Source organism: Malaclemys terrapin, chromosome 15 (genome assembly GCF_027887155.1).
Source record: "Malaclemys terrapin pileata isolate rMalTer1 chromosome 15, rMalTer1.hap1, whole genome shotgun sequence".
Classification (NCBI taxonomy): Eukaryota; Metazoa; Chordata; order Testudines; family Emydidae; genus Malaclemys; species Malaclemys terrapin.
The window spans coordinates 28,538,167-28,565,118 of record NC_071519.1 but is presented as its reverse complement, the minus strand read 5'-3'; the positions used below and the strand labels follow the sequence as shown (position 1 = coordinate 28,565,118).

The 26,952-nt window shown below is 52.5% G+C and overlaps 1 protein-coding gene across 4 annotated transcripts in view; it reads right to left on the bottom strand.

Annotated features, from left to right (window-relative positions):
* Nucleotides 1–57: 57 nt before the first annotated feature.
* NECTIN1 (nectin cell adhesion molecule 1) overlaps nt 58–26,952 on the bottom strand; it is a 159,020-nt gene continuing 132,125 nt past the window's right edge. Inside the window, exons 9-10 of one of the 4 annotated variants that reach the window (XM_054004840.1) lie at nt 18,588–18,771; nt 4,072–4,160 (exon numbers count right to left, since the gene is read on the bottom strand). In XM_054004840.1, coding sequence (XP_053860815.1) covers nt 18,631–18,771 — 141 coding nt within the window. In that variant the 3' untranslated portion in view covers nt 4,072–4,160; nt 18,588–18,630. Of the gene's footprint in view, nt 4,161–11,585; nt 12,652–13,784; nt 13,830–18,587; nt 18,772–26,952 lie in introns of those variants that run through there. The other 3 variants (XM_054004842.1, XM_054004841.1, XM_054004837.1) reach the window with 3 other exon arrangements.

The window sequence follows — 26,952 nt, the reverse complement described above, 5'->3', positions numbered from 1 at the left end:
AGACCAAGCGCCCAACACTAGTTTCATAGCAAAGAGACCAGGGAAGCTGCTTTAACTCTTACATCACTTTTATTTAAGCTCTGTGGTCAGTCTTGTCCTTCAGAACAGCTCCATCAACCATCAGCCATCACCGCAGCAGGTAGGGCATTTCACCCCCAACTGGACAGGAGACACGGCTTCTAGTCTCGCACGAGGTAAGACACGGAAATAAAACACCGAAATCATCCACCCACCCACCCGCCTGTCGCTGGGACATGGGGGCTGCCGCCTCCCTCGCTGTGTATTCACATTCAGCCACCTTTCCTGTTCAATCCAAGCAACCATCCTTTACCTCCCCCACTAAGGACGGCACTGTTGCAGGAGCAGGTCCTTTGTCTATGCAGCCTATGCCAAGGTGTGGGCTTATCCTAGCTGGATGGAGACACCCCTGTCTGACATTGCTGAGGCTGGACCGCTACCTCTGGAAGGTCAAGACTTGGGCGCGGGGGGAAAAGTAGTGTGATCCCTTTGCTATGGGGTTGGGGAAGCTAGAAGATCTATGGGACAATTTATTTGAACCCATGAATACAGAGGAGCAAAATGAGGGCCTGGATCAGAACCATCCCTGGATTCGGCTTTGTAGAACCAAAACCCGATCAACCCAACCTCCCTCTCCATCTCCCGAAAGGTTTTACCCATCTCCAAGTGGGGGCCGTGAAGGAATCTGGCGATACCACCAGACCTTCTGCTGCAGCACAGACAAAAGGTCCTCCTTTGTTTTGTGTGTCAAGAATAGGGGAGAAGGTAAAAAAGACAGAGAGAGATCAAATGTTCCTAAGTTTAAAACATGCATTGGAAAAATCAGGCAGCTGGTTTCAGAGGCTGAATTTCTGTCTCGCTCTTTCTTTCTGGGGAGGATAGAAATCCTTTCGCTTTGCTGAAAAGCAAAGATTTCTGTGTCTCTTCTATGTGGACAGCTCGAATTCAAATTTGTCCAAGGCAACTGGATTTCCCTTGCACTGCCATGCGACACTGCGGTCTGCCTACATGTCGTCCCCTCACCCATCGTAGTACCGTCCTCCCCCAAAGACTGCAGAAGAGATGTCTAGCTACAGAGATGTCCTCTGCCCCCTCTCGCCTCCCACATACAGTCCTTTCATCTGACATGATCCTTATGCACCTGAAGAGCTGATCATGTTGCTTTTGTTCTGCCTCTCATATATGTGCCCAGATCTGGGGTGAATGTGGAAACAGGCTTCCAATCAGACCCACTTTAATTCCTGCTAGCCTGGAGACACCCCCTTTCTTTTAGGAAGGGAGCCGGAGGGAATGGCCCTTGCCCATGTGTTCTCGTGGCTCAGCGGTGCAAGGTTGCATCTCTCTGCAGGATGCAAAGACCACAGGGGTTTTCCGCCACCACATCTCCTTCTCTAAAGGGTGGACTAAAGGCAGATTGGTAGAGGAGGCCAAAGTACATTCCCATTGGCAGGGAACTGGCCAGTGATGGCAGTAGGTCTAGTTCAGAGCAAACCCGGCTCCGTGGCACGTTAAGAGGAAAGAGCAAGAGAGAGAGAGAGGTCTAGCATTTGAGTGGAGGCAGGTGGCACTTGAGCTCGTTTGTGAAGGGAAGTGAATTGGTCAGTTCTCTGGGCAGAGGAGGCCGATCAACGAAGCGTGAACCCTAACCGTACCAAAGGATCCAAACCAGCAAAGATGAAAGGGAAAGGATTTCAAGACCCTCTGTCTGTGATTAGGGGGCCCATTGGCCCTTCCATGAGATAGGTGCTACCATGGGCTGCCCCACCTGCTCTGCGTGCCAGCTAGGGGGGCTGCACACTTTGGGATGGTCATAGACCAGGAAGAGCCGGTGCCCCCTTCCCTGATCTCTAGAGGCTGCCAACCTGGTCAGCACAAAGCAACAGAGCCATTCAGTCCGACAGAACCCACCCCAACCCCAACCGGCTCATCCATTTTCCTCTGCAGGGGGGAATGATGTCATCGCTACAGGCGGCCATGCTGTTTTCCCAAAACAGGATGTGGCGCTGCGCACAAGGAAAGGGTAGAGCCAGGTTTTTTGGGGAAGTCCCAGGAGGCGTGGGTGGAGCCTGGTTCCTTCATGGCACGTTATTTCCTAACGGAAGCAGTCTCTCTCTTTCTCTCTTGATATCTACATATTTTAGCCTGCAGGAAACATATGAGGTAGTGTGGACACAGCCGTGCTTCTGTGTGAGTCAGGGAGTTGGAGGACAAGCAGGATGAGCTCAGAGACAAACCTCTGGGGTGGGAGCAAAGAAAGTACATAGAGCGACCTTCGCTTTTAGAACCAAACATACAAAAATAAAAGTGACCCAGTCTGTTTGCGAAGGCAGGAGCTGGGCTGACAGCATCTGATGTGTTATTCCCCCCATGGGGCGTCTTTAATACTGTGGTGGTTTCCTTTGCATTTGTGCAAGGAGCATTGGATACTGGTTTGGTGTTGGAGAACCAGGCAGATAGCTGGGGGCGCCTGGCTCACATGTCCTTGTGGATCAGCAGTGCGAGGTTGTGTATGTCTCCAGGATGCAAAAGAGCCACCCCAAAATTAAGAAAAATAAGAGTCTGTTAACTGAAGACACGTCCCCTTGTGCATAACTGTCCATTCTTTGTCTCTCCCATGCTGTACCTGGGTGGAAAAGGTTAGAAATATCCCTGAAGCCAACTATTCTCCAAGACTTTTTTTCCTCTTGTTCCTCTTCCTCTTCTTTTCTTTTTTTCTAATACAAGTGAACAAGGAGGTGACGTGGCGATGAATTCTCTTATTTAAAACACTTGGTGGTTGCAGGAACTTACACTTTCATATACAGACACACGCACACACTCCAAATATCAAAAAATTCACAGTCCAAAACTAAGACGATTTAAAAAAAGTTAAAAGGCCAGATTCTGTGTTGGCTTTTATCCTTCATTAAGATCAAGAAGATTACCTGAAATTCGGATTTGTTTTCTATATTCTGCCTGAGTTCACTTTAAAATTCCAATCAACAGGTGCACAGACGGACCTGGGGTGAGCTTTAGACTTTTGGAAAAGAAAATGATGGCGTGTATATCTACATATTTTTCCTAATTAGAGATTTTTTTTTCTTTTGGTTTCAGGTTATATGATAGAAAGTTCTAGGAAGATGTTCCAGAATCCATTGTCTTTCCTGTGCCCAAATTCAGTTCCCACACCCTCTGGGTTGGGAAGAGTCAATGCAAGAAGTTGGGAGCGGGGCAAAAAAAAAATCTCTTCTGCTCTGGGGCTGGTTCTGAGCCTCTTTCATTGCAAATGTCACATCATTACATTTGGTTCAGAAATCTTTACCGTTTGGCTCTTTGAACAGGGCTCCCGGTCCCAAACGGTATTTTCAAACAAGAGAGTTGCAGACGCAGACCCGGGCCCTGGCTGGGAAGTTTCAAAGTAGTACAGAGATCATTTTGTTTGGAAGTAAAGTAGAGTTGGGAATTTTAGACACGGTGTAACAAGGTTTGTGAAGTAATCCGCTCCAGGATCCTCTTGTGTAAATGGTGTAAAAATTGACACTAGGGAACACAGACACTTGAGTGGGTGTGGGACATTCCATCCAACAGAGGGCAGTGGTGCACCCACCCAGCCGTCCACTGACACACACGCGCATGCACATAGCCAGCTCGCTACTGGAGAGTGATGGGGCCAAAATTAGAAAGAAAAAAAAAGATGCAAACAAGGGGAAAACGTCAGTGTATGACACATAGAAGAAGGTAGAGAGTTCCCTTGAGCACTAATGAGCAGGCGGATACTTAACCTAATCATGTCAATTACAATTGCACCAAAATTTAAAAACAGGAAAACCCAAACAAAAATTCTCAGTGGCTGGGGAGAAATCAAAGGCCTTGGTTAATATGTGAAAGGTCAGGAGATGTGAAGAATTGGCTTCTTTGCTTTTGCTTGACTGTGTGCTGTTGTTTTAAACATACTGTTCCTTAGGACAGATGTATGGTGCCCGGGAACCTGGTGGCGGGCAGCAAAAGGAGACATCAGCACGGTGAGGATACAGATCTTCTGGGAGGTATGATAAGGGGTTATAGACACGGGGTATTTTCTCCAGATATTGATCTTCAGGTGAGCAACAGCAGGTCAGGTGATCACTCGCATCCGGTATCTCTGAGTGACACTTTCCAAAGTTCTGGGAGAAGACACAAAGTCAGTGAATAGAATCATGCAGCTAAAATGCAGTAACAGGCAGTGCTATCTAACTCCCTGTGAGATACCCTCAAATAATGAATAGCGGCAGGGAAAATAATGGAGCTCTGTTGGTTTTTTTTTGCAAAAAACAAACTTCACATTTCATCCTGGGCCATTTTGGCACTGAGAAATTTCTGCCTCACCCCCAAATATGCCCATTTTCCCCATGAAAATTTGCATACTTTGTTCCCAATCCTGCAAATCCTTTCCCAAGGGCTTAATTTTACACAGGTGAGTTTCAATGGGATGATTCACATGTGTAATATTTACCTTAGGAAGGAAACGCATAAGAAGGGGCATGATAAAAGCATAGATAATAGAGACAGGTGTAGAGAAGGGAGATGGGGAGCTTCTGTCCTCCCTGTCTCATGACACAAAAACCAGGGACGGTCAATGAAATTAAAAGGTGGCAAAATTCAAAACGGATCAAAGGGACTCCTTTTTCATGCAGTGCATAATCAGACTGGCACACCCTGCCACTGGATGTCATTGAGGTTTTGAGCTTAGCAACACTGAAAAAAGGAGCGTACATTTATACGGACAACAAGAATAGCCAGAATTAAAACAGTTAAATGCTAACAAACATTTTGGGACCAATATTAGATCTCATGCTTCAGAGCTTAAACCAATCTACTCCTATAAGGATTTAGGAGAAGTCCTCGTGTGCGGGACAGATTGTCTCAGATCTACCGAATGCAGGATTCTTATACACCTTCCTCTGGTGCATCTGGTGCTAGTTACCGTCAGAGACTGGATACTGCAGTAGATGGACCTGGAATCTAATCCAGTCTGGTTATGTCTATGTTCCTTTGTAAAGTGTGTTTGCAGGATCAGGCCTTGGAGAGTGAAATGGTTTATTGTCCAAATAAACCTGCATATCCTTATGCACGTGCTTAACTTTATGCACTGGAGCAGTTCCATTGAAATCACTGGGACTACTCACGTGAGTAACACTAATTGTGTATGTCAGGTTTGCAGGGTTGGGGCTACAGTGTTGAGAACTGAAATGTCCAATTTGGAAAACTATCGTGGATTTGGCTCGGACACAAGACCATTTCTTTCAAGGTGGGAAAACAGACCCAATCTTTCCTCCATAAAATGGTCCATTTCTTCCCGGGGCAGAGGGAGGGAGGAAGGGAGAAGAATGCAGTGCTGCTCAGATATTTTGCGAAATCTGGTTCTTTTCTGCAAGCCCTGAACAAAACGCAAACGCTTTGAATTCCAAGGTGCTTGAGTTTTTGTTGTGATTGCTTTGCCCAGTTGTTAATAACAAATGACAATCAAATGTCACTTGTTCTAGTGCAAAATCACCAAGATCTTTCTTTGCTGGGTTTTCTGCGAAACAAAAGGGATGATTGGAAAGAACATCCGCTAATGCTCAGCTCCCTCCCCTCTGCTCGTGTGTGTGTGTGTCGGGGGGGGGGGGGGGGGGGACGACAGAACCAGCCTGTTCAGTGCCCCAGGGAAATGCAAAGTCTTCACACGCCCTCCCTTGGGGGTGGCAGTGGATTGGAATGATTCCTTCCTGCCCACACATTTCTCTATTGTTTTGAAACCCTGCAAGCTGATCTTGGTGAAGCATCTAGTGGGGACATCTCTCTGCATCCCAGGCACCATTACAACGATGTGGGTACGTCAATTGCCTTCAGCTCCTGCTTCCTGTTCTTTGGTCTCAGTACATTTAAAAGGACACCTGACAGCTCTTTTTCCTATTAGGCAAAGACTGGCTTATCCACTACATTTGGGGCTCAAGAGGCCCTACTCCTGCTTTGGTTTTCCATCCAAGGGCTAGCTCCCTCGGGATGGTGTTCTTCCTGGCTAACTGATTTGCTGAAAGGCATTCAAGGGAGTGAGTGGGCCAGCTTTGATGTGTGACACACCAAAAACGAGGGCTTTCTTTCTCTCAGAGACACCGCCCTGCATTTAAAAATAACACCCTCAAATCTTGACCCATCCAAATCTCTGTTGTTCCACACCCTCATGGGTGCAGGGGTTGTCTTGTGGGTCCAGTGCTTAGTGCAATGGGGCCCTGCTCCTTGATTGGGGCCCCCGGTGCTACTACAACACAAATGAGATATAGAGTCGAGCCCTTTACTTCCCTGAAGCCTCTTTTATCCAAATTCATTGTTCTCCATTCTATTGAGGTTTGGACTACAACAGAGCATTATCTGCTGGGGGAGGGTCCCTGCGTGGTTCTGATACTACAAAGGCTGATCAAATATTGAGCACCCTGGCCTATGTTCTTTTCAAACTGTTGCAAAATGGATGCAGTTATCGGCAGCACCAGACAGGGAGCCGTTCACTGGCCGTAGCCAAGGAGCATGCACATCACACACCCATTCATGCAAACTCTGGCTCATCCTCCTCCCTTTTCCCCAGTTCATCTCAGTTTAGGCAGGGGAAATCAGGACAAGGTAAGGAGAGGGGAAGAGAGATCAATGCTGCCTACACTATTGGCAGATTATCTCCAATGGTTTTTCCACCTTGTTTTATGCTGAGCTGCTACGGGCAGGAGGGGGTCAAGGAAGCAACCCAGGCCAGCCTGCCAATTGTGATCCTTTGGGTTTTCAAGCATCCTGAATTATCTTTTGGACAATCCTCTGCCTGTCTGGTGAACCAGTAGCATCTATAACCCATGGCAACCAGAACACAACACTCCCATGAAACAATGCAGCATCGTAGATTAAAGGAACATTCTCCTCTCCAGGAAGAGAGCAGCCTGCAATCATTTTTTATGCATGGGCTTTGCTTTTGGCCTGGCTGAAATGCAACTTTGTCTTGGCCCCATCCCTTGCCCCAGGGTGGAAATCCCCAAAATGGCACCATTCAGTGCTAGGATTTGGATCCTCAAGAAGAAAAGCCTGAAGGAACAGAAAGAACCTCTCAGCCCTCTCTCTGCCAGCTCCCGGATAAATATTTCACCAGGCTGCTTTAAAAAAATAATATATATCCAGAAAACAAAATGTCGTTAATGATTTATTGATGGCTCTACAAAGCTGAACTAATGTGCGAGGCAGCAAACAACCCGGAGAGCTGCATGTTCTCCAAGCAATTTCAGGGGCCAGGGAGTGGCAGGAAAGGGGTGGGCGGCTTCTGGGAGTAATGGGTTGCAATTAAGGGATGGAAGATTATGCTGAACATCAGGAAAACCAGCCAGCCTGTGCAATGGTGTCCCCAGGAGAAGGGGAGGAACCCTGTTGCTTGAGACATTTAAAGCACCAGGGAAGGCGCTGTAGGGAATGATCCTGTGTTAGGCAGGAGATGGATAGGATCATAATCAAGCCTTAATTGCTACAAGTCCATTAAGGTTTGCCACACAAAGTCCCCCTGAGCTTCAGTGGGCCCCCTGAAGCCCCACGTGGTCTGGCAGTCAGCCACACAGCTGTTTCGGTGCACTTTCTGTGGCTATGTCAATAAATATTAAAAGACTGGAACCCAAAGCCCAGGCCTACAGGACAGGAACAGTCACACCCAGCCCAGGGGTCAGTATCTGTACCACAAGGGCAAACACAGGAGTGCAGCAGGTCCTTGCATAAAGGGTGCTATTAGCACACACATCTCAAGCAATCACACAGCAGGGACTGAGAGCAGCTGCCAGGGGAGAACTATTGCTGATCAGATAAGCAATTCTTCTGCTTCTTCAGAACATGCTACTATCTCAAGCTAGCTCCCTGCCTACCTCTAACTACTCAAGACTCTGAACCCAACCTATCCACCTCCCACCATGTAAAGGGGAGACAGGCCTTTCCTCCTCCCTCTTTAGAGCCAGGGTCATTAATCAGTCCCTACACTTGCTGCTGAGAACCCTTGATCAGCCTCACCTGGAAGGCACTTGCTTCCATGCCTGCCAGCTGAGCCAGTCCGCTTGCAGAGGCAGAAATCCCTATCTGAGCAAGGATTTTAACCCCTTCCCGGCCAAGAAGTGGTCAGGGTTTGCTCACCTTACCAGACTGGGGATGTTTGTAGCAGTCCGTGGGCAGGTGTGCCGTGGCGGGCACAACCCTGGAACTGTGGGCAAGGAGTCTATAATATTAATCCCAGCCGGAGTTGTGCATCCCGTGTGGCACAGGCGTTTGTGCCGGAGTAGGGTGCAAATGGGTATGTCAGAACTGGGCCTACAAAGGGATTCATTAGCATGCGGAGTGACAGGCATAGTGCAAAGGAGTGGCTTACCCTCGCACAGCACAGAGACATTAGAAACGTGTTTCCTTAACTGGGTCTTATGGCCTGGTGGTGGCTGGAGCTGAGCTAGGGATGCAGGAAGACACTGGAACACAACACAGCTGAGCATTGCGCCCGGAGAAACACAGGGGAGCTGATGGGGATACACCCCAAAACGCTGATAACCTGGGGAAGGATCCCAAGGAACAATGAGGGTCTGATTTAGGGACCCTGAACCATGCTGAGAGGCCAATGCTGAGGCCTCAGTAATTGGCTAGTCCACGGACACCCAAGTGGCTAGTACAATGACAGCAAAGCTATTATGATGAAGCCCAGAGCAGGGATCCTGAGACATACCCCAGGGCTAGGGCCCTGAGTTATAGTGAGAAATCTTTATGGATCTGCTGCAAAGACCATTGGAAAACCATGGAGCTGGGCCTAAATCAACCCCTCAAGGACCCATGAAAACTGGGGGCTTCCCACTGCAGATTGAAATGTGCTGCCTATTGCCCATCACTAGAAATACCAATACCCAACAGGGCTGCAAGAGATGGCCAAGTTACAGGGCTTGCTCCTCCACTGCCAAGCTCATTGGGCCCCATTTGCCATTGCCCTGCAGCTTGCATTGCCATTTATCCTGGTGTAAGGCACTCCCAGGCTGAGCCGTGCATTGCACGTGGTGGCATAGGCACTGAGGCAGCATTGTGTGCTGTTGCACCAGTGCTCTGTGCACAGGTGTAGGTGATCACCCAAGGCACAGGGCAACAGACGATCAGCCACCTTGTGGCCGCTTTTCCACCTGAGCAAGGTGGGTGCAAGAATACTGCCATCCTGCCTTGGTAGCACTGTGTGACCACAGCAAGGCAGACCAGATTTTGGAGCTTAGGGGAGAAAAAAGCATTCCCTGGGCCCTCACACCTTCCTTAAGCCTGAGAATTCAGAAGCCAAGACTGCTCGCCACTTTGCTCACTTTCAAGTAGCAGGAGGGAAGGGGATTGCACACATCCTGTGTTTATTAACAGCTCTGACAGCCAGTGCCCTGCGAATCTCTCCCTTGTCCCTCTGTGACATTTCTGCAACCTTATTTACCTCCAACAAAGTTTGAAATGAAATTATGGCTAATTAAATTTAGCTGCTACACGAATTTTTCCCCCACCTCTTGTGTGTGCTCTCCCCGCCTTCACCTCTGATGCAATTCCATATAACGCTTATGTTAGCTGGGATATTTATTTTAAATAATTTTAAAGAAACTGATTAAGTAGGGTGTCAAAAAGCCATCCATTTCAAACAGCCCGGCAGATTAGTATTAAACTGCCTTTGTTTGATTAACATGTTCTAATTCAGTTTCTCAGTCACTCTAGTTCCATCATCCGCCCCTCCCCCCCTTGGAGCTCTTCTCACATCTGAAAGTCACTCCTTAAGCATAGTTATTAGTGCTGTGAATTGTTTTTCTCTTGTGACCTGGTAATCACCAATAAATCTGTTCATCCCTTGCCAGGAATGAATTCTAACCCGGGCGAAGGAGGGGATGGGAGGGGGAAAGATATTGGCCAAGATCTTGAGGTTTGGTTAACTTCATTTCCATGAAAATCAGAAGCAGGAAAGACAGAATTACAAGTGGGGAATATCTGGAGAGGGCTCTGTGCCATCTGGCCTTACCCAAAACATTATCACTCCCCTGCAGTGGCATTCGAACACAGGACCTTCTACACGGCTAACTACCATTTGAGCTAATGGAATAGCTGCATTAGCCATAGGCTATTATCCTCTATTGGGCCAGCCATGGCTAGAGGAAGGGGCAGATGCAATAAATATCCTTTGTTAGCATACTAGTTGTTTTCCCTTTAGAGGTAGCTACTCTGGACCATGTGAGGTTAGCTAGAGTTCAAGTCTACTTTTCTAACAATATCCTCACAAGCCACGAACAGGATTTGAACCCCAGGATCTACAGACTACTGAAACTGAAGCAGCAACTCTACTAACCAATAGCAGGAAGAGGTGATTATCCTCTAGGGAACCAGCCACTAGCAAGGGATGCTAGTGATATACACCACGTTGCATCCTTACCAATGGGAATTACTGACCGGTTGGGCGATCCCCATAGCACTGGGAAACAGATATTAGACTCAAGCAGTTGCCAAAATACTGGCGTCTTGCATCAGTTTCCCCACTGTGTTTATAAACGGACTCCTCAGCACTTTTAGAGCCCTTTGCATCTTCAAAGTGCTGCACAGACTTTAGCTAATTCTCACAGCACTGCTGCTCGTTTGACACCTTATCTATCATAGAGTTCCGTGATTGCTCGCCACACCGGGTATATAGTGAGTAATAGCTGCAAGGAGCAGGGAGAGGGGCTGGGACCAAGAGAACTGGGTTCTCATGAGCAATTGATTCTCTTTGGGCTCTTGGATCCAGACCCAGAGGGTGGATCTGAGGTTTGGTTAGGAGGGGCCAAGCCCCTCAATGAGGAGCACACAAATTATTCACGCTGGAAGCTCAGCACTGCATGATTCCTTGCCGAGGCTTGGTCTCCACTTAAAATTCTACAGCAGCAGTTCTGCTGCCGGAGCACTTCAGGGTAGCCCCTCGGTACAGAGATGGGAGGGGTTCTCCCGTCCGTGTAGGTAATCCACCTCCCCAAGAGGTGGTAGCTAGGTGGATAGAAGAATTCTTCCCTTCACCGAGCACTGTCTACACCAGGGGGGTCAGCATAGCTCCGTCTTGGGGTGTGCGTGTGGATTTTTCACACCCCTGAGCGACAAAGCTAGGCCAATGTCAGTTTTCAGTGTAAACCAGCCCTAAGTCTAGCATAGCTATTCATCTGGCCCCATTGCTGCAGTATCTGACTGCCTCACGTGCCCTAATGGATTGGGCGTCGGGGCAGGGCTATTAACCCCACTCGAAAGGTGGGGAATGAGGCCCAGATTGCAGTGGGAGTTAGGCAACTAATTACCTTCAAAAATCTAGGCCTAAGTCACTTGCCCAAGGTCACTGTCACTGCTGAGAGTTTGGATTTCTAGTGTTCATCATTTCTGAGCCCCAAAGGATGCAGAGCGCAGGGAATTCGGGGATGGAAATGAAAGGCCTGCGCCGAATAGGGGCAGGGGTTCGGGGGTTGATGGTGCTGAAGTATCATGATCCATTTGGATGCATCCAAACAGCAGTAGTGGCTAGTGCAGTGGGCGGGGACTCAGGAGACCCAGGAGGGTCTATTCCTAACTCTGCCACTGGCCTGCTGGGTGACCTAGGGCAAGTTACTGTGCCTCTCCATTCCTCAGTTTCCCCACCTGTAAAATAGGAATAATGTAATTGGTAGAGCACTTTGAGATCTATGGATGAAAAGCACCATCAGAGCTAGGTATTATTAAAATGGAACTGGAAAACTGGCTTCTACTGTTCTTGGGTGCAGCCTGGATTTGTGGATTCAAATCCAACCCCTTTAACCATGAAGGGGTTCACATCTGAGGTTCTGGTTCTGGCCTGTCTCTGGGTCTGCTGGTACTTGCATTTCCTCCTGTCACGTTGGGGTCTTGGAATCTGTCTCGTGATCTGAGCCGTCCACATAACAGGGACGAGACGGGAAATTCTCAATGTGAAGATTTTTTTTTTAATAAAAGCATCAAAAGTGAACCCCAGCCCACGCTGTGTCTGAGTGGGGAGATTTTGCTGCGGTGAGATTACACTTTCAAAGCACCATATGACCGGCTTTATTTTTCCTTCAGAGAAACCAGGAGGCTTTCCAAATTTGGATTTGGCGGATTACTGTCCTTGCGCTGGCAAGAAAATCCCCCACCCCAGGAAGAAAAGGCAAGACCTCCCAAGATGGATTAGAGAACGCTCCCCTTCTTTATAGCTCCGAGAACAGCCTGCCGTTGCAGCGCAAGAATCCTTTGCGAAAGGAGGGGATAAAGGGTGGGTAGATCTCTGCTTTCAAACCTCTCACCTTTTCCTGGGCTCCCTGCTCAGTGTAACTATAACGTGCGAGGCTGTGCAAGGGGGGGGGGGGGGTCAGAGTTAGGAGCTCGGGGTGGGAGCAGAGGGGAAGGAGGGCAGGGGTCCGCAGTGGAATCTCTCGCTTGTTTCCCCTCTGCCTGCCAGCCCCTCATGAAGGGGAAATTATGCTTAGCCTGCAGCTGCCTTTCAGAAGCTGCAAAGGGTGGATAGTATCAGAGGGTGGAAATTCAGCTCTGCTCATTTCGCCAGGGATGGGTTTGGCCCCCCTGGATTATGCAGCATGGATCTCGCCTGCGCCTCCAATAGGGCTCTCGAGCCTGTAGGAAGAATAGGTTTGGATCAGGTGCTGTAGGAATGGCTGACAAAGGGCATGCTGGAATGAGATGCCATGTCCCACAGGGCATGCCACTGTGGGATCTAGGAGCCAGCAGGGAGGAATACACTCAGGCCAGCCGCCTGGCACAAAGACATGGCTCTACCTGGAGGTGACCTGAGGGGACCGAGACTCACGTCTCCATGGGGGTCTGTGTCAAAGTGTGAACCCCAGCCTGGTGAGGAGCACGTCAGAGATGTGAAGCCCAGTGGGTCACAGGGATCCTGGTGAGCCCACACGATGTGCAGTGTGCCAGTGACAGTGCCGAGTGTATTGGAGGGAAGCAGGGTCTGGGGTGGCGCACCACAAAGGAAGGAACCCAGGACCCAATGTGGGGCACGTGGGAAAGGGATACAGGGTGGGGCACCTTAAAGGGGGAGAGACATGCAATATTCCTGGGCCAGCCTAGAGCATATCACACCCAGATCTCTGCCACTACCAACGGCCCAGCGGGGAACGTGTCACAGCGAGGGAGGCTGGTTCTGATTAAAGGCAACATCTCTGTTGCCTGTTGGTGTCAGCCCCTAAGAAATCCTGGGCAGTGGAGCCCTCTGCTTGTCAGCCTGGGTGGGTGCTGTATAACCTGCTGGGACCCAATCTATCCCTACAGCACCAGGGCAGGGCTGGATTCAAGAGGCCCAGTCCACCTTCCATCCCAGTAATGGTAGCTGAGGGGCCTGGGCTGGGACACGAAGCCTTCCGGCTGGCTGTCTAGAACCCAGCCTGGGTTGGTAGGGAAGGCTGTCTGGTGCCCTGCATGAGATGAGTTGGCTGGTCTCAGCCTAGAGGGTGGGTGGTCACAAGCCCATTGCTCCAGTGGCACTAATCGGCCTCCTTCTCCATCTCAGTGGGTAGGCCGAGGTGAATGGCCCATGGATCGGCGCTCCACCTTGCCCCGAGGGGAGGGCTAGGTTGGCCTGGTTTGTGTGGGATGGCTGGCTGTGCCGTGACCCATGCTCTCCCTGTCTGTTGGATAGAGGCACCCAGCATATGTGGCTGACGACTCAGCACCGCCCGCCTGCGCTAAACTGACAGCGGAACCAACAGGATAAAAAAAAAAAACACCCAGAAACTTACTGTCCGCTCTCGCTCGTTACGTCTACGAAGACCTTGATCCTCATTCTGCATGCAGGACACGGGCGAGACACCGCAAGAGAGAGAGGTTACCGTCCGCTCTGGGCAAGGCCAGTGGCAGACACTTACCTACCAGCTACTGTGGGGCTCTACAGGGCTCCTTCCAGCACAGGGAACCAAGGGGGTCTACGGGAGGGTGGCAGGCAGACCAGACCCATCCGACTCACTCACACAGTCACTCCAGCCTCTGCAGAGACCCTCACCCCAGAGTGTCCCCTCCTCATGGAGACTCTCACTCCAGGTATTCCTGTCCCTGGCCCTTACCCCAGACTGTCCTCTCTCCAAGGGACTCACCCCCCAGATAAAATAATAAATATTATTATTTAATATTTTAATATTCAAATAAATCTGTTAGTCTTTAAGGTGCCACCAGACTCCTTGTTGTTCACCCCCCAGAAGCTCCTGTCTCTGGCGGTACCCAGACTGTCCTGCTCTGCAGTGACAGGAGCAGGGGACCAGCCTGGGGGCTGAGACATACCAGGACTGGAATGGGTCCGAATCCTCGTAGCATTTTCCAGCAGACCTTTGTAAAGCTACTTCCCTTCCTTAACGTCCTTCACCCTGCCCCACCTTCTTCCCCTTCCCCGGGTGCATCCCCTCCCCTTACCCCCGCCCCCCGCTCCTGCCCTCTCGTGCCTTCCCACCCCCCAGGCAGCCCTCACTACAGTCTCAAAGCCTTCGAGTGCCCCCTGTCCCATGGGGTGTGCTCCATCCACCAATACCGGGGGCCTGGGTTCAGTGCATTCCCTCGCTGCAGCAGGAGGAGGGAAATTTAAAGCAGTACCAGGGCTGTCACTTTGCTTCCCTCAGGCAGACCCTGCCTCACCCCCTGCCTCTGCCTGCGCCCTTCAGTCGCTCAGACCAGAGCCCACTCCCTTCCCTGGCTGCCTTGGGCCTCAGAGACATGGTCCTTCTGCCCGGAGGCTGGGACTTTCCATCTCCTCCCGGGGCCTGAGCTTGTCCCCTTTGAGTGGTGCCACAGCGAAGGAAGGGGCGGGGGAGGCGGCAGTCACCTGAGACACACAAGTAGGAGGGGCACGGGGGCATCCTTCCCCTGATAAACGGTCTCCGAGCTGTTTGGCAAGGTTGAAAGGCTCCGTCGGCCAAGGCTGAGTGCCAAGGGGTGCCCGCCGCAGAGCAGGCCTGTCCCTTCCCTGCAGGGCTGTGACGACAGGGCCACGCTGGCCGCTGTAGGGACTGAGTCAGGAGAATGGGAGATGGATGCACCTCCCTGGGGCTCACTGAGGCCCACGGTTGCTAGGGGGCCCCCTGACCCCACACAGCAGGGAGGGAGTGGGCTGGCAAGTGGAGGCTGCCCAAGAAGGGGATGTTACCGGAGGCACAGCTAGACCACGCTCTAAGCCAGGCTCCCATCCTGCTGAAGGTACCAGGAGGCGGAGAGTCACGGCTGGGCCTCGGGCCCAGGGAGCCAAGGGTGGGCAGCTGCTGGGGGGTTAAGTTTACTCCATTCCAAAGATCCCTGGTGGGACATGGACAGTCGCTTTGGCCAGTCACAGCCGCTCCCACCCCCTGTGATAAAGGATCCCGATAATGGGGCCTGCAGTTCTTAGTGATTCTCCTCCCCAAAGCCCCGTGCAGTTAGCTTCCCTGCCCCTCTATGCCAGCTGTCCAAGCTGCTCCACTTCTGTGCCGTCACAGCCCCAGCCCCTTTGCCCCTTCCAGGGAGCTGCCCTCACTGCCCTACCGTCTGCCTTAGGAGGACCCTGTGGTCACCTTGTTACCTTCCCTAGCTGCTCTATCCCTTGATACTGGCTATCCTGGCAGCTTTGCCTTAGACGCCAAGTATGCCAGGCTGTCTCAGTCCTCCCTGCCGCAGCTCCCCATCTCTTCCCCATCAGTCAGTGGCATTTGCATATCGAAGAGTTATCTGTGCCACACACAGCCCTGAACGAGCCACATGGATAATAGCTCATTATTATATGGGTCCAATTAGCTAATTTATCAGCTGCCTCCCAGCTCTTCCTATGGCTCCGGCCATTACACGGCCAAGCTGGCTTTGCCCACACCACCCACTAACCCCAGTGCTCCAGGCTGAAGAGTGCGGTGATTTTTTGGGGTGGGGTTCAGGTTCTGAGGCCCCCTGGCCAGCAGGGCTCAGTCCTCCAGCAGTTGTGAGGAGGAAAGGAAGGGGAAGTGCCCCCTATTGCTCTTGATCTGCTTGTCCCAGTCATGGAGTTGGTGGTCTCCAGATTTCTCTGCTGTCTGGAAAGATGGAGTGACCCACCAGGGATGGGGGATAAAGGTGAAGGGGACCTGAGAGATCCTGGGGACTCATCCTCCCCCACTGCCTGCCTCAAATTGTCACCATCAGCTGGAGATGACCAGGACCGTTTCCTGAACTAAGCTAGAGGAACTGGGACCTAGATCCAAACAACACTGCTTTGGGGTTCTGCAAATCCAAACCATGGCTGGCCAAGTTCTGCCCCTCTGCTCACGATGAGAGGCAGGGCAGAGCTGGGACGAGGGATCTGGACAGTGAGGGAGTCCAAACATCCTGTCTCAGGCTCCGCTGTCTAATGGCTGAATTGAAACGCTGGACCTTCCTGGGCCTTAGCGCTCGTTGGATGGCGCTCCAATTCCAGATCGGAGCTCAGTGTCTAGCCCCACTGCCTGCTGCCCTACAGAGGGTTGAGCCTTCCCAGCCAAGGAAAAGCATTCCTTGTGCAATCCAGCTAGCTGAGGGTCCATTGGAGCTGCGCCTTTCTAATGGAAACCAGGGCATCTTCCGCACCCCCAGAAATTCCCCAAGCCTCGTTCTGCAAAGAAAACCCCAAAGCACAGCCATAAAGAGCTCTGCAGCCGAGAAGTTGGAGGAACTGACTCTCAAGTCAAGCCCTGGTGTAATTCCATTGCATTGGCATGGCTGCACCCAGGATGACCCTGGCCCTAGGTATCGCGCTCTGCAACTCCCCATGCCCATGTCCTAGCGTCAAACATCCATGCAGCCACTAGAGCCCTTTGGATAGGGTCCTGGGAAGCTCTTTTGTTTGACTGTTAGCGGGAAGTTCCTACGGTATCACAGGAGTTTGGAGATGGCCCTGAGCCACCTAAATTAGGCTCCATCTTTGAAATGCCCCCAAAGCGTGTGGGGTGTTTGGAGCTGGGGTTTTTGGCTGGGGATGCCCACAATCTCTAGAGGGCACCCTCTTCTCTGGGCCCAGACCTGGTCCCTGGCATCAGAGACTGCAGTTGAGGGGAGTTTGTGACATAGACGAAGCGGAGAAAAAAGTAATTAAGGAGCAGAGACGCAGCTTGTGAACTATTGACAAGGGGCTGGATGGTAGAATGACACGGTGTCTCGTCCGGGCTGGTTAAAGAAGAGCAGAGACGTGTTATATTACAGGATAAACCACTCCTTGTGAGCCAGGGCCAAGGGTTATTGATAATATAAACTCACACACCTGGGCGAGGTGCAGAGACTAGAAATGGTGGATTGGCTGCAGGGTGGGGAGGGCATCTCCACACACACACACACACACACACACACACACACACACACACACACACACACACACACTGTCGTTCACACATACACAAACTCATTCTCTCTTACACAAACACACACACACACACACACACACTCACTCTTATAGACCAACTTTCTCCGACACACAAACATGGGAGCGATGGGCAGTGAGCGAGCAGCGGTGGCCATGTTGAGTGGATTTTCTCACCCCCTGGCTGTGGGAGGCCATGGGCGGAGAGGGGAGGGCAGGCCATTACACAAGAACAACACTCTTCCTCTTCCAACCCCCTGCCTGGGGGCGTTTCCACTTGGCGAATGTCCCGGCTGAGAATCAGCAGGAGCACTCTCTTCTCCCATGCCCCGCGGAGCTGAGCATTGTCACAGAGCAGGGCTGGCTTCCTGGCCATGTGGAGCAGGTGGCCATCATCTGCCTGACCCAGCTGCCTCCAGTGCGGAGAAAGAGCCAGGCCCTGGCTTCTCAGATGGGTGCCCCTTGGCAAGAGCACTTCCCTCTCCCAGCCAAGCTACCTGCCCTGACCCACTCTCTCTCTTTCATCTAGCTTGCTAGCCCAGCATTTCTAGGGCACTAATCCTTACAGTCCCCAAGCCTCTCTCCCCCACACGTCTCATGACTCGTTTTCTCCAGTAGTTTCTCATTCACTCTTGCTGGTTCCTTCCCCTCTCCCTCTGCACTGTGGAACTAGAGTTCCTCTGACCCACCTAGCCTTGTATCGCATGCTCCTCTGCACAGACCCAGGGAGCTGCCCCTGGGGGTAGCTCTTGAAAAACTTCTCTCAACAGGTCCCTGGGCATTCGGCTTCCTCTTCTGCACATCTTCGCTTTGGGCTACCCAGGCAACTCCAACCGCAAACCCAAACCACGACCCACACCCCCCTCCATTCCCACCCCCACTGCTCACTTCAAACTAGGTCAACTTGACAGGGGAAAACCAACCAGAAACAAACATTATCCATCCCACCCTGCCCCCAACCTCTCCACACAGCACGAAGCGAAAGGACGGGAGCGTCATGCTGCTGCAGGCCGCATGCAGGAGAGGCGAGGCTACAGTGTTCTTGCTTTCGGTTCTCTCTGGCCAGGCCCCGCGAGGACTGGAGGGAGCATGCAGCACCATGGAGACACGGGTGTGGGGGGAGGTTAGTATGCAACGGGAACCATTCCACGAGGGAGGGAAGTGACAGGAGGTGGGGGGGGAGCACAGATTTCACCAGGAGCACAGAAAGGAGAGTGCGTTTGTGTACCTTGAGGCCAGAATCTTAGGGGAAAGGCCTAGAGTGGCATGCGCTAGCGTAAGTTAGGCTGGATGGTTGCATACTCGACTAGGTCTCCGCCAGCTTGGATGGAGCTCCGGGGGCTGGGTGACGAGGCCAGAGCGGATGTGTCCAGCTCTGCATAGTGGACATGACAGTCCTTGGTGCCCGAATTCTGGAGATGAGAGAGCAGTGAGGTGTGAAAACACAGAGGGGATAGTGGGGAGGAGTGAAGGGGAGGAGAGAGAGAGAGAGAGAGAGAGAGCATGACAGAGTGCAAAGAGGGGACGGGGGTGGCATGGGAAGGGGGGTCATGCCAAGAGGTATGAGAAAGGGCAAAAGAGACAGAGGTGTTAAAAGAAAGGGGGAGGGTGTGAGAGGGAGGAGAAGAAAGACAAGAACAGTGAAAGGGGGAGAAAAGATAAGAAAGGGGAAAAATGAACAATCGTTATAACTAAAATCCTGAACAAAGCCAGGATCCAAATGGCATTTCTCCCCATTCGTTAGCCGAGCTGGGCACTTAACCTGTCTGAACAGACATCACCCGCCAGCGTCTCCTCCACCCTGGCTGAACGGAGGATGCATCCCCACTTCCAGCAGCTACTCCCCCCTACGGACAGCTCCATCTTTGGGAAATGGGGGCTGAAATCCTGACCCCATTGAAGTCAATGGCAAAGCTTCCCTTGACTTCAATGGGGCCAGACTTTCTCCCCCTGGGAGGGTGAACTGGATTCAGCTCCCATGTAATGGCAGTGCTGCCCAGTTCCGTGCCCCCTCCAGGAGCCAGAACTCTCCCTGCAGAGGGTCTGCAGGGGGCGACGGGGGGAACGTAACCCAGAATCAGGGGTAATGCTTGTATTTTAGGCCCCAGGAAAACAGATGCAGGTGCGAGTGGGTGGGAATAGTGGTGGTCAGATCCTTTGTGATATCCACAGGGCATTATATCCCTAGAGCACTTTTGAGACACTCTGGTTGTGCTACCCAGTACAAGTGATATATCACACATGGAGCTCTCAAAGCCACAGCTTGGTGCCCAAAGGGCAAGAAAACACCCTTCCCCTATGGAGGACACTGGGGTTGGGTGGGGGTCCGTCCTTGCCCCTATTCCTCCTCCTTGCTAGAGCTCTAGCTAGATTGCTAGTTCTTGGGACAGGGAACACCTCTGTGATGTGTCTGCGAAGTACCCAGCCCATCTGTAGGTGTTCAGCAATCTTGCCTGGACAGCATGATACATACCTGGCCTCCTCTGCAGGCTTCCCTCCGCGGACCTCCAAGTGCCTCAACGAACAGTCACGAGTGAACCTCCTGGGAGGTTTGTTTTAGAGTGGGGAAACTGAGGCACAGCCCAAGCTCTCACACAGAATCAGTGCCAGAGCTGGGAATAGAATGCAGCTCTCCTGACTCCCAGCTCTAAGGAGCACCACAAACACCCTCTATAGACAGCATGTCAGGGGCAGCCTCTGATCCCACCCACACAAGGTGCCTGTGTTCACCAAACAAGAAGTGTGTTTGCTACGGCTCACCAGAGGGCAGGCGGGACGCTTCCAGACATGGAAGCCTCTTCTCGCTTCCCCTCCATGAGCTACTGCATCCCGTGCAAATTAGGTAAAAGGTGTTTAATTTGAGAACGTTCCCCGGTCTGCAACAGTTCTCAGCCATTTACCAGCTGTGGCAGGGCCATTTCCGGAGGTTTATGGCTCTGTGATAAGCCGTTTTAAATGCCTGTTGCTGCACAGGGTGATTGGTTGAGTCATCGTCTCTGACTGTCTTGCTGTATCGTCTATTTTGCTATAACTCTGTGGGGCAGAACCCCTCCACCCAACGGGGTGGTGGGAAATGAAAAGCAAACAACGGTGGTTCTTCCCGTATCAAATTCCCCACGGGTGCCCAGATAGGCTGGTCTTGGGAGGGGAACCAACAGCCATCAAGGTGCATTCTGTGCTGCACACTGGGAGAGGGATTGCTGACGCGCTAGCAACAGAAAACCCAGCATACAGCCAGGAGTTCACAAATGTGTGTAAGTGCATGCACAGCGTATGGAAGTACAGGGCTTGTGTGGCTGTAGGTGCACAGAGTAGTGGTGTATGTGTGTGCATGACATGGGGGGTTGGTGTATGTGGCAACAGTGGAATCAAACCCTTCTGTCTGACAGAGACTTGAATGGTCTGCGTCTTCATTACATGCTGCAGACACATGTGTAACGTGTAGTGCCAATGAAATCTCACTGACCGGGACTGAGAGGGCATGTGGAGAGAGTGTGTAGGGGCCAGGGGGCTGGGAAAGAAGAGTTTACTGAACTTCTTCAGTTCAATTCTGGATAATGCTGGTCCCGATCCAAAACCCAGACCCGAAGGATCGTGATCTGGCCCCAGCCTTTGCATCTTGGACCCTTTCTCTAGTCCTGGAGAGGCGTGACCCAAGTCACGAGGGACCCATTCTTCCATTGTCCACATTGCTGCCCCATAGCCAGCACAGCCCCACACAAGCTGGGTTCTGGGGGCGGGGGTCTGTGTCTTTCCAGAGTCTCTTGCGTCTCTGCCACTCACTGGCTCACGCCTGCTCCCTGCTGCTTGTTTAGAACAAAAATGGATTGCAATAGCAATAATGTGCCTTGTACACAAGATCTAATGCTGACACCCCGGTAATTCCCTGTCAACCAAAGGGATGACACGGCTGCCTGGACCAATGAACCCTTTCCCTCTACACCTGCAAACTCCTCCCACACACGCCTCACACCTGAGCTTCCACACGCACACTCCCACCCACCCTGCCATGGGCTCACGTACACATCCCCATCCAACACAGCACCTATGCTCACACGTATGCACCCCTTGGCACATACACGACATCGACATTTACACACACATTCTTATGCATGCATATACTCTCTGGCAAGGCCTCACCCACACTGGCAGACCCAATCACATTCATGAACACACACTAGAGAGGGGCTGGTGCTGCAAGCTTTGGAGCCAGATCCGGATGTTGAAATCTGCAGAATGGGGGTGTATTTAGATCCAGGGATCTGGTGCCGGCTTCTCACAGTTATGTGCACAAACATACTCCCTCCTGCGCACATCATACACACAATGGTACAGTGAAAACCAGACACAGCACCAGCCCGGCAGCCTTCCAGACCCTGCACCTTTCTCTGGCCTGTGATCCCTGGAAGAGAAAATAGCTGAGCCCGTGGGCACCGGCCTAGTGCAGAGCTCGGAGGGGGAACGCTTACCGGACGTGCATACCCCCAACTTCTGAGCCTCGACCTTCACTGGGAGAGGCAGGGGAAGCTGATGGCAGGGTCATTTGGTACCTGCCTGTCCGCACAGGGTGCTGCAGTGTTCGTGGGGGGCCCATAGACTTGGCTACATGAGCCTGCCCTAGGCCTGCACCGAGCCCTAGAGACACCAGCCTCTCACTGCTGTCAACGCCACAAATAACCTCCCCCAAAGGAAAAGTGGGGCGGGGGGGAGGGACATTTCACCCATGCGGCCGGGGGTGGGATGAGGAGACAGTGTGGAGTGAAGCTAAAATGTTCTCCTCTTGGGGTGCAGGAAGCACTGACACCCCCCTAGGGAAACACCCAGCTAATCAAGGAGCAGCTGAACCTGCCTGTCCCTCTGCACACCTGGCAGGTATGTGAAGGTGGAGGTGTCTGTGCGGCCTAGGGAATTGGCGAGGACGGGACTGCTCCTCTTGCTGGAGTCAGGAAGGCAGAAGGGGCCCTGGGGAGAAGGAGGGGGCTGGGGTGAGCAGTGAGACATGATCATGGGAATTTAGGGGTTCTGCGGCTGTTGTTGGCCACCGTGATGGGCTCAGCTCTCAAGGCTGCTTTTGCTCTCTTCCCCTCCCTCCATCCTACTCTCTTTCCCCTTCTCTCTATCCTTCTCTTCCTTTTTTCACCCATTCTCTCTCAGCTCTCTCTTCCCGCCACCCTCCCCGTCTCTCTAATCCCTCTCTGACTCTCTTTCTCTCCAACTCTGTGAAATCATCACCCTGAGGCAGCAGTTTTCATGCATCCCTGCGATGAATCTACTTTATCCCAAATTACGAGACATCACACAATTCATTTAACGTATAAAGAGCCCGCCCCAGCTAAACGCAGCGTGGCTGGCTCTCCAATCCCTTCCCCCATCCATCTCTAAGCAGACAAAGCGCCAGGCAGAACAGGAACATCCTGCATTTCTCCAGCACTTTCCCCTCCGAGGGGGTCCCAAAGCCAGTTACAAACTATCTATATGCAGGAAATGCTTCAGCATGCAACCGCTTCTGGGGTGGAACTCGCTGAAAATCAGAGTAGGGCAGGAAGAGCCCAAGTAAAACCACAGGGGAATTTAGGGGGCAGATGGAATTCGCCACCCCAGAACTGGCCGAGGCACTGACCTGACCACTCTTGATGTGAAAAGGGATCTACCATAGCTTCCCCCCTCATGTCCAGCAGCATGGCTCCCCAGAGCAGCATGCCAGAGCCTTGGTGCCAAGACAATCTCCTGCAACCTCCACAGCTGGTCCTTAGAAGTCTCCCATCCAAGTCCTGGCTTAGTCTGACCTTCCTTACCAGCTATCTCGCGCCCTCGTCTAGCTCTAAAGCAGCACTCCTCAGCCTTTTCCATGCCAAGCCCTCCCCCTAGCCCGCCATCCTCCTCCCACCGAGCTGGGATGAACTCCGGCTCCTCCTCCCATTAGCAATATGGGAAGGGCAGAGGGATTGCTAACACCTGTTTGCAACCCCCCCAGCTCTGACGCCCCCATTGTCGGGAGGGCTGCTCTCCTGCAGCACCCCTCCTCTTCGGATCGCTTTGCCAGCATTAAATCTCATGCCCCTGCCCCCGGTCCCCCAGCTGACGAGATCACACTGTGCAGCACAGAGCACTGTGCCCAGTTGAGCCTGAACAAGCTGATGATGTTGACGCTTCCCTGTAGCCAAACCGCTCCGGCCGCCCAGCAAGCCGCTCCCACCAGCAGGGAGGGCTGCTGGCAGGATGGCTGTGGGAGCTAGTGGTGACCAGGCCATAGACCAGACCGTGGGTCTGGAAAGGGTTTGCGAAGGCCAGCAGAGCTTGCAATAGGCTGGGTGCTGTAACATGGGCAGGAGGCCGTCGCTATGGGTTTATGCAGCGACTAACGATTCCCGCAGAGGGGCCCGTGGGAAGGAGGGGGTAAGACTTGGGCCCTTCCCAGAGCATGGACGTGCAGCACGATGCACACCTGTCCCCATCGCCGTACCGCAGCCAGCGTGCACTATCTATACACCCCAGAGCCCTTGGCAGGTCCCAGCAGACCTGGCAGGAAACGAGCACACTCCTCCCGCTGACATTTCAGCAGCCTCCATTCCCCTTCTGCCTGCTCAAAGGGCATGGAGATTAGCAGGGATGGAATGGAGCCGACTGGGAGCAGCACCCCTGCCTCCCCGCAGGCAGCGAGCCAAAGGGGTGTTACCAACAGTGGGAAAACGGGCAGTCTGGGGCCGCGGAGGTGGGGATGATCTCTAGGTGTGTTGAGAGATCCAATGGGGTGGGGGGGGGGAAGGGGAGGCAGGAACAAAGCCAAAACCTTGTGAACATTTTCTCTGTGTGTTTGGGGGGCGGGGAGAGGGTTCAAGGCCCTGGGCGGGGCAGTGAGAGACCCAGTTCCTGCTTTGTCTGATTCCAAACAGAGATTTTCCTCAACATTATTCTGACCAGCATTACCTATTGATAGTGCATAGCAAGCAGCCCGCGGGTGAGTCAGCATATGGCAGGGGAGGGGTCCTGTGTGCCTGGGAATGGACCGGGGGGGGTGGGGGATTGTGGTGCCTGAACAGAACCGGGTTCAGGACTGCATGAGCCCAGCTCTGGGTGGGCTGCTCAGGGCTGGCCTCAGGCATCGGTCATTGCAGGAGACTGGGTCCCATGGGCCACTCAGCGTCGCCCATGGGACCCGAGCATCTGGAGGCCGCTGGATATTCACTGGGGGGCCTCCATGGCTTTGGGCCTGTGGTGTCACACCCAGATGGTTCAAGTTTAACCCCAGTGCTAGTGGAGTCACTCCACTGACCTGAGGTAGGGAACTCTTCCCACTGGCTGGTCACAGCGAAACCTCGGAGCAGGGGCTCTGTGGCCCTGCCCTCCTGTTTGGCCTGTCGGAGGTGAGGCAGAGGTGGGAGGAGAGGGGCAGGTGTCAGGAGTTTCAGGCGCTGAGTGCTCGTCCCCCCTGCCCACCCCATAGCATGATGTGGGGCTGGGTGGGCGAGGGGGGAGATACAGCTCTCAGCAAGGGTCTCCAGACTACCACACTTGAGCACTAGGAAAAGATCCTAGAAATTCAGGCCAGTTTGCCAGTTCCCCTCCCCGCTAATGTGAATTTCCTGCCACTGAAAGGGGCCCAACTGGAACCCCACCGACCAGAGCCCTCTGACTTCTGCAAGGAGAGTCCAGCAGAGCAGGAGGGTCGGGGGGATGCTTCCCACACGCTGCCCCCCCACAGGCCTTTGTCCTGCCCTGGAGGGACCCCCTCTGGGGGAGAAGGGAAGTTTGGTTTCCATTACCCATCCCAGCCTCAGTGTTCCACATGGTGGTGAGTTTTTGGGACAGGTGTCTGCTCCAAGCTGGACTGAGATTACCAAACCCAGTTCCCATGGTTACCACATGGCCACCAGCTGGGCCCATCTTCCCATCACTAGCTTGGCCACTGATGGCTTTCTTTAATTAACCAACCTCTTGTTATTTACCAAGGCGAACTAACTCCGTCCCTGTAATTATGGGGGAGATTCTGCTCTCAGATCCCATCCTCAGAGCACAGCTTGGCTCTGGGGTCCTGCTCTCCCCGAAAAACACACCCGGAAATTGGCAACCAATTGGGGAGACCAGGAAATTGGTCATCCCTCCCTGCAGGTTTCAGCAGAGAATTTTTTCCCTTAGGGCTATATGCCCCCTGCAGCTGCAGTGAAGTCCCCGGGATCACACCAGTGGAACCGAGAGCAGAGTTTGGTCTTTAGTGTTAGTTTTTTAATCACAGCTGCTCTTATTGTCTTGCTGGTTGACATTTCTCCGGATGAAGGTGATTGCGTCTGATTGTCCTTGCCCTTATTCTGGAGATTCTCACTAGAGTCACACTGGTAGAAAAGCAACATGAGGGGGAAATCCTGCTCCCTGCATCCACCAATCCTTGCATATTATTGTGAGTCCTTTACTCTGCACTTTTCATCCCAAAGCACTTCATATATAAAGAGCACTGGTGGAATGCAGCCACCTCTGGGGTGGACAGCAGCAAGCAGAGCACAATGCATTGCACAAGAAGGACTTCTGGCCAAGGATGCCAGGGCAAAACCCTCTGTTGATGAAAACTGCCCTGTATCCATTCTGAGCAGTCAGGCCCGTGACAAAGTCTCACTGAAGAGATTCCCCTATGCCTGGTACCTAATTTATCACCCTCAGAGGAGCAAAGGTGGGTCAACACTGCAGGGATTGAAACCTGCAGTTCTAGGGAGTCTAGCTGTACCAAGGCTGACGCGTAGCCCACTGAGTCACCCCCTGCAGGAAGGCGGCCAGCTACCATGCATCGCTAGCTAACCTATTCTAGATCTGCATCAGCCTTCCCTACATGTCTGCTAAATTCCCTCCCTGGCTCCCTGACCCCTAGTCCCCCTGCTGCCGCTGCCTTGCATTAGCATCTCCCTGTTTCAAGCTGAACGAATCCACACAAAACACAGGGTTTTAAAGAAGTGTCCTCAATTTAAAGTCAAACTCCAGCAAGCTCTGCCCTGCAGATAATTCATTTCCCAAGCTCCTCCTCTGCGTACATTCTGCTCTCTCAGGGTCACTTCATGGCAGCCTCCCCTCCAGCTTAACAGTCTCTCATGGGACTGGCTGCGGAAGGAGAGGACCTAGCAGGGTGCACCGGCTGGTTACAGGCCCCGATGACTTGCTGAAAATCCAGAACCCTACTCTAGAATAGATCCTAGCACCACCTGCTTCCATCCTCCTCCCTTTCCAATGCAGATTCGCAACTTGCCTCTTTCACCTGCCGCAAAAAGGCCTGAATCTTTGCTGAGAACAATGCAGAGGTCAATTAGCAGTCAGGTTGGCCCCTGAGCCCCAGAATAAATGTGCCTCAAAAAAGAAATGTAGGCCTGCAGCTGCATTCTCTCCCTCTTGCTGCTAGTAGGCTGTTAAGGACCTCAAGCCTCAAGCTCCCTCGGGATATGGGGACCCCAAGAGGCAGGCAGCACAGGGCAGGCCCAGTCAGAGAGGATGGACCAGGATCCACAGACAGATCCTCACCCCTTCCAGCCACAGGATGGTATGATCTCAGGGAAGGGTATACGGGTGGGGGAGCCTGTGACTTTGATCTGGCCAGGGGGAAGCTGTCTTGGGAC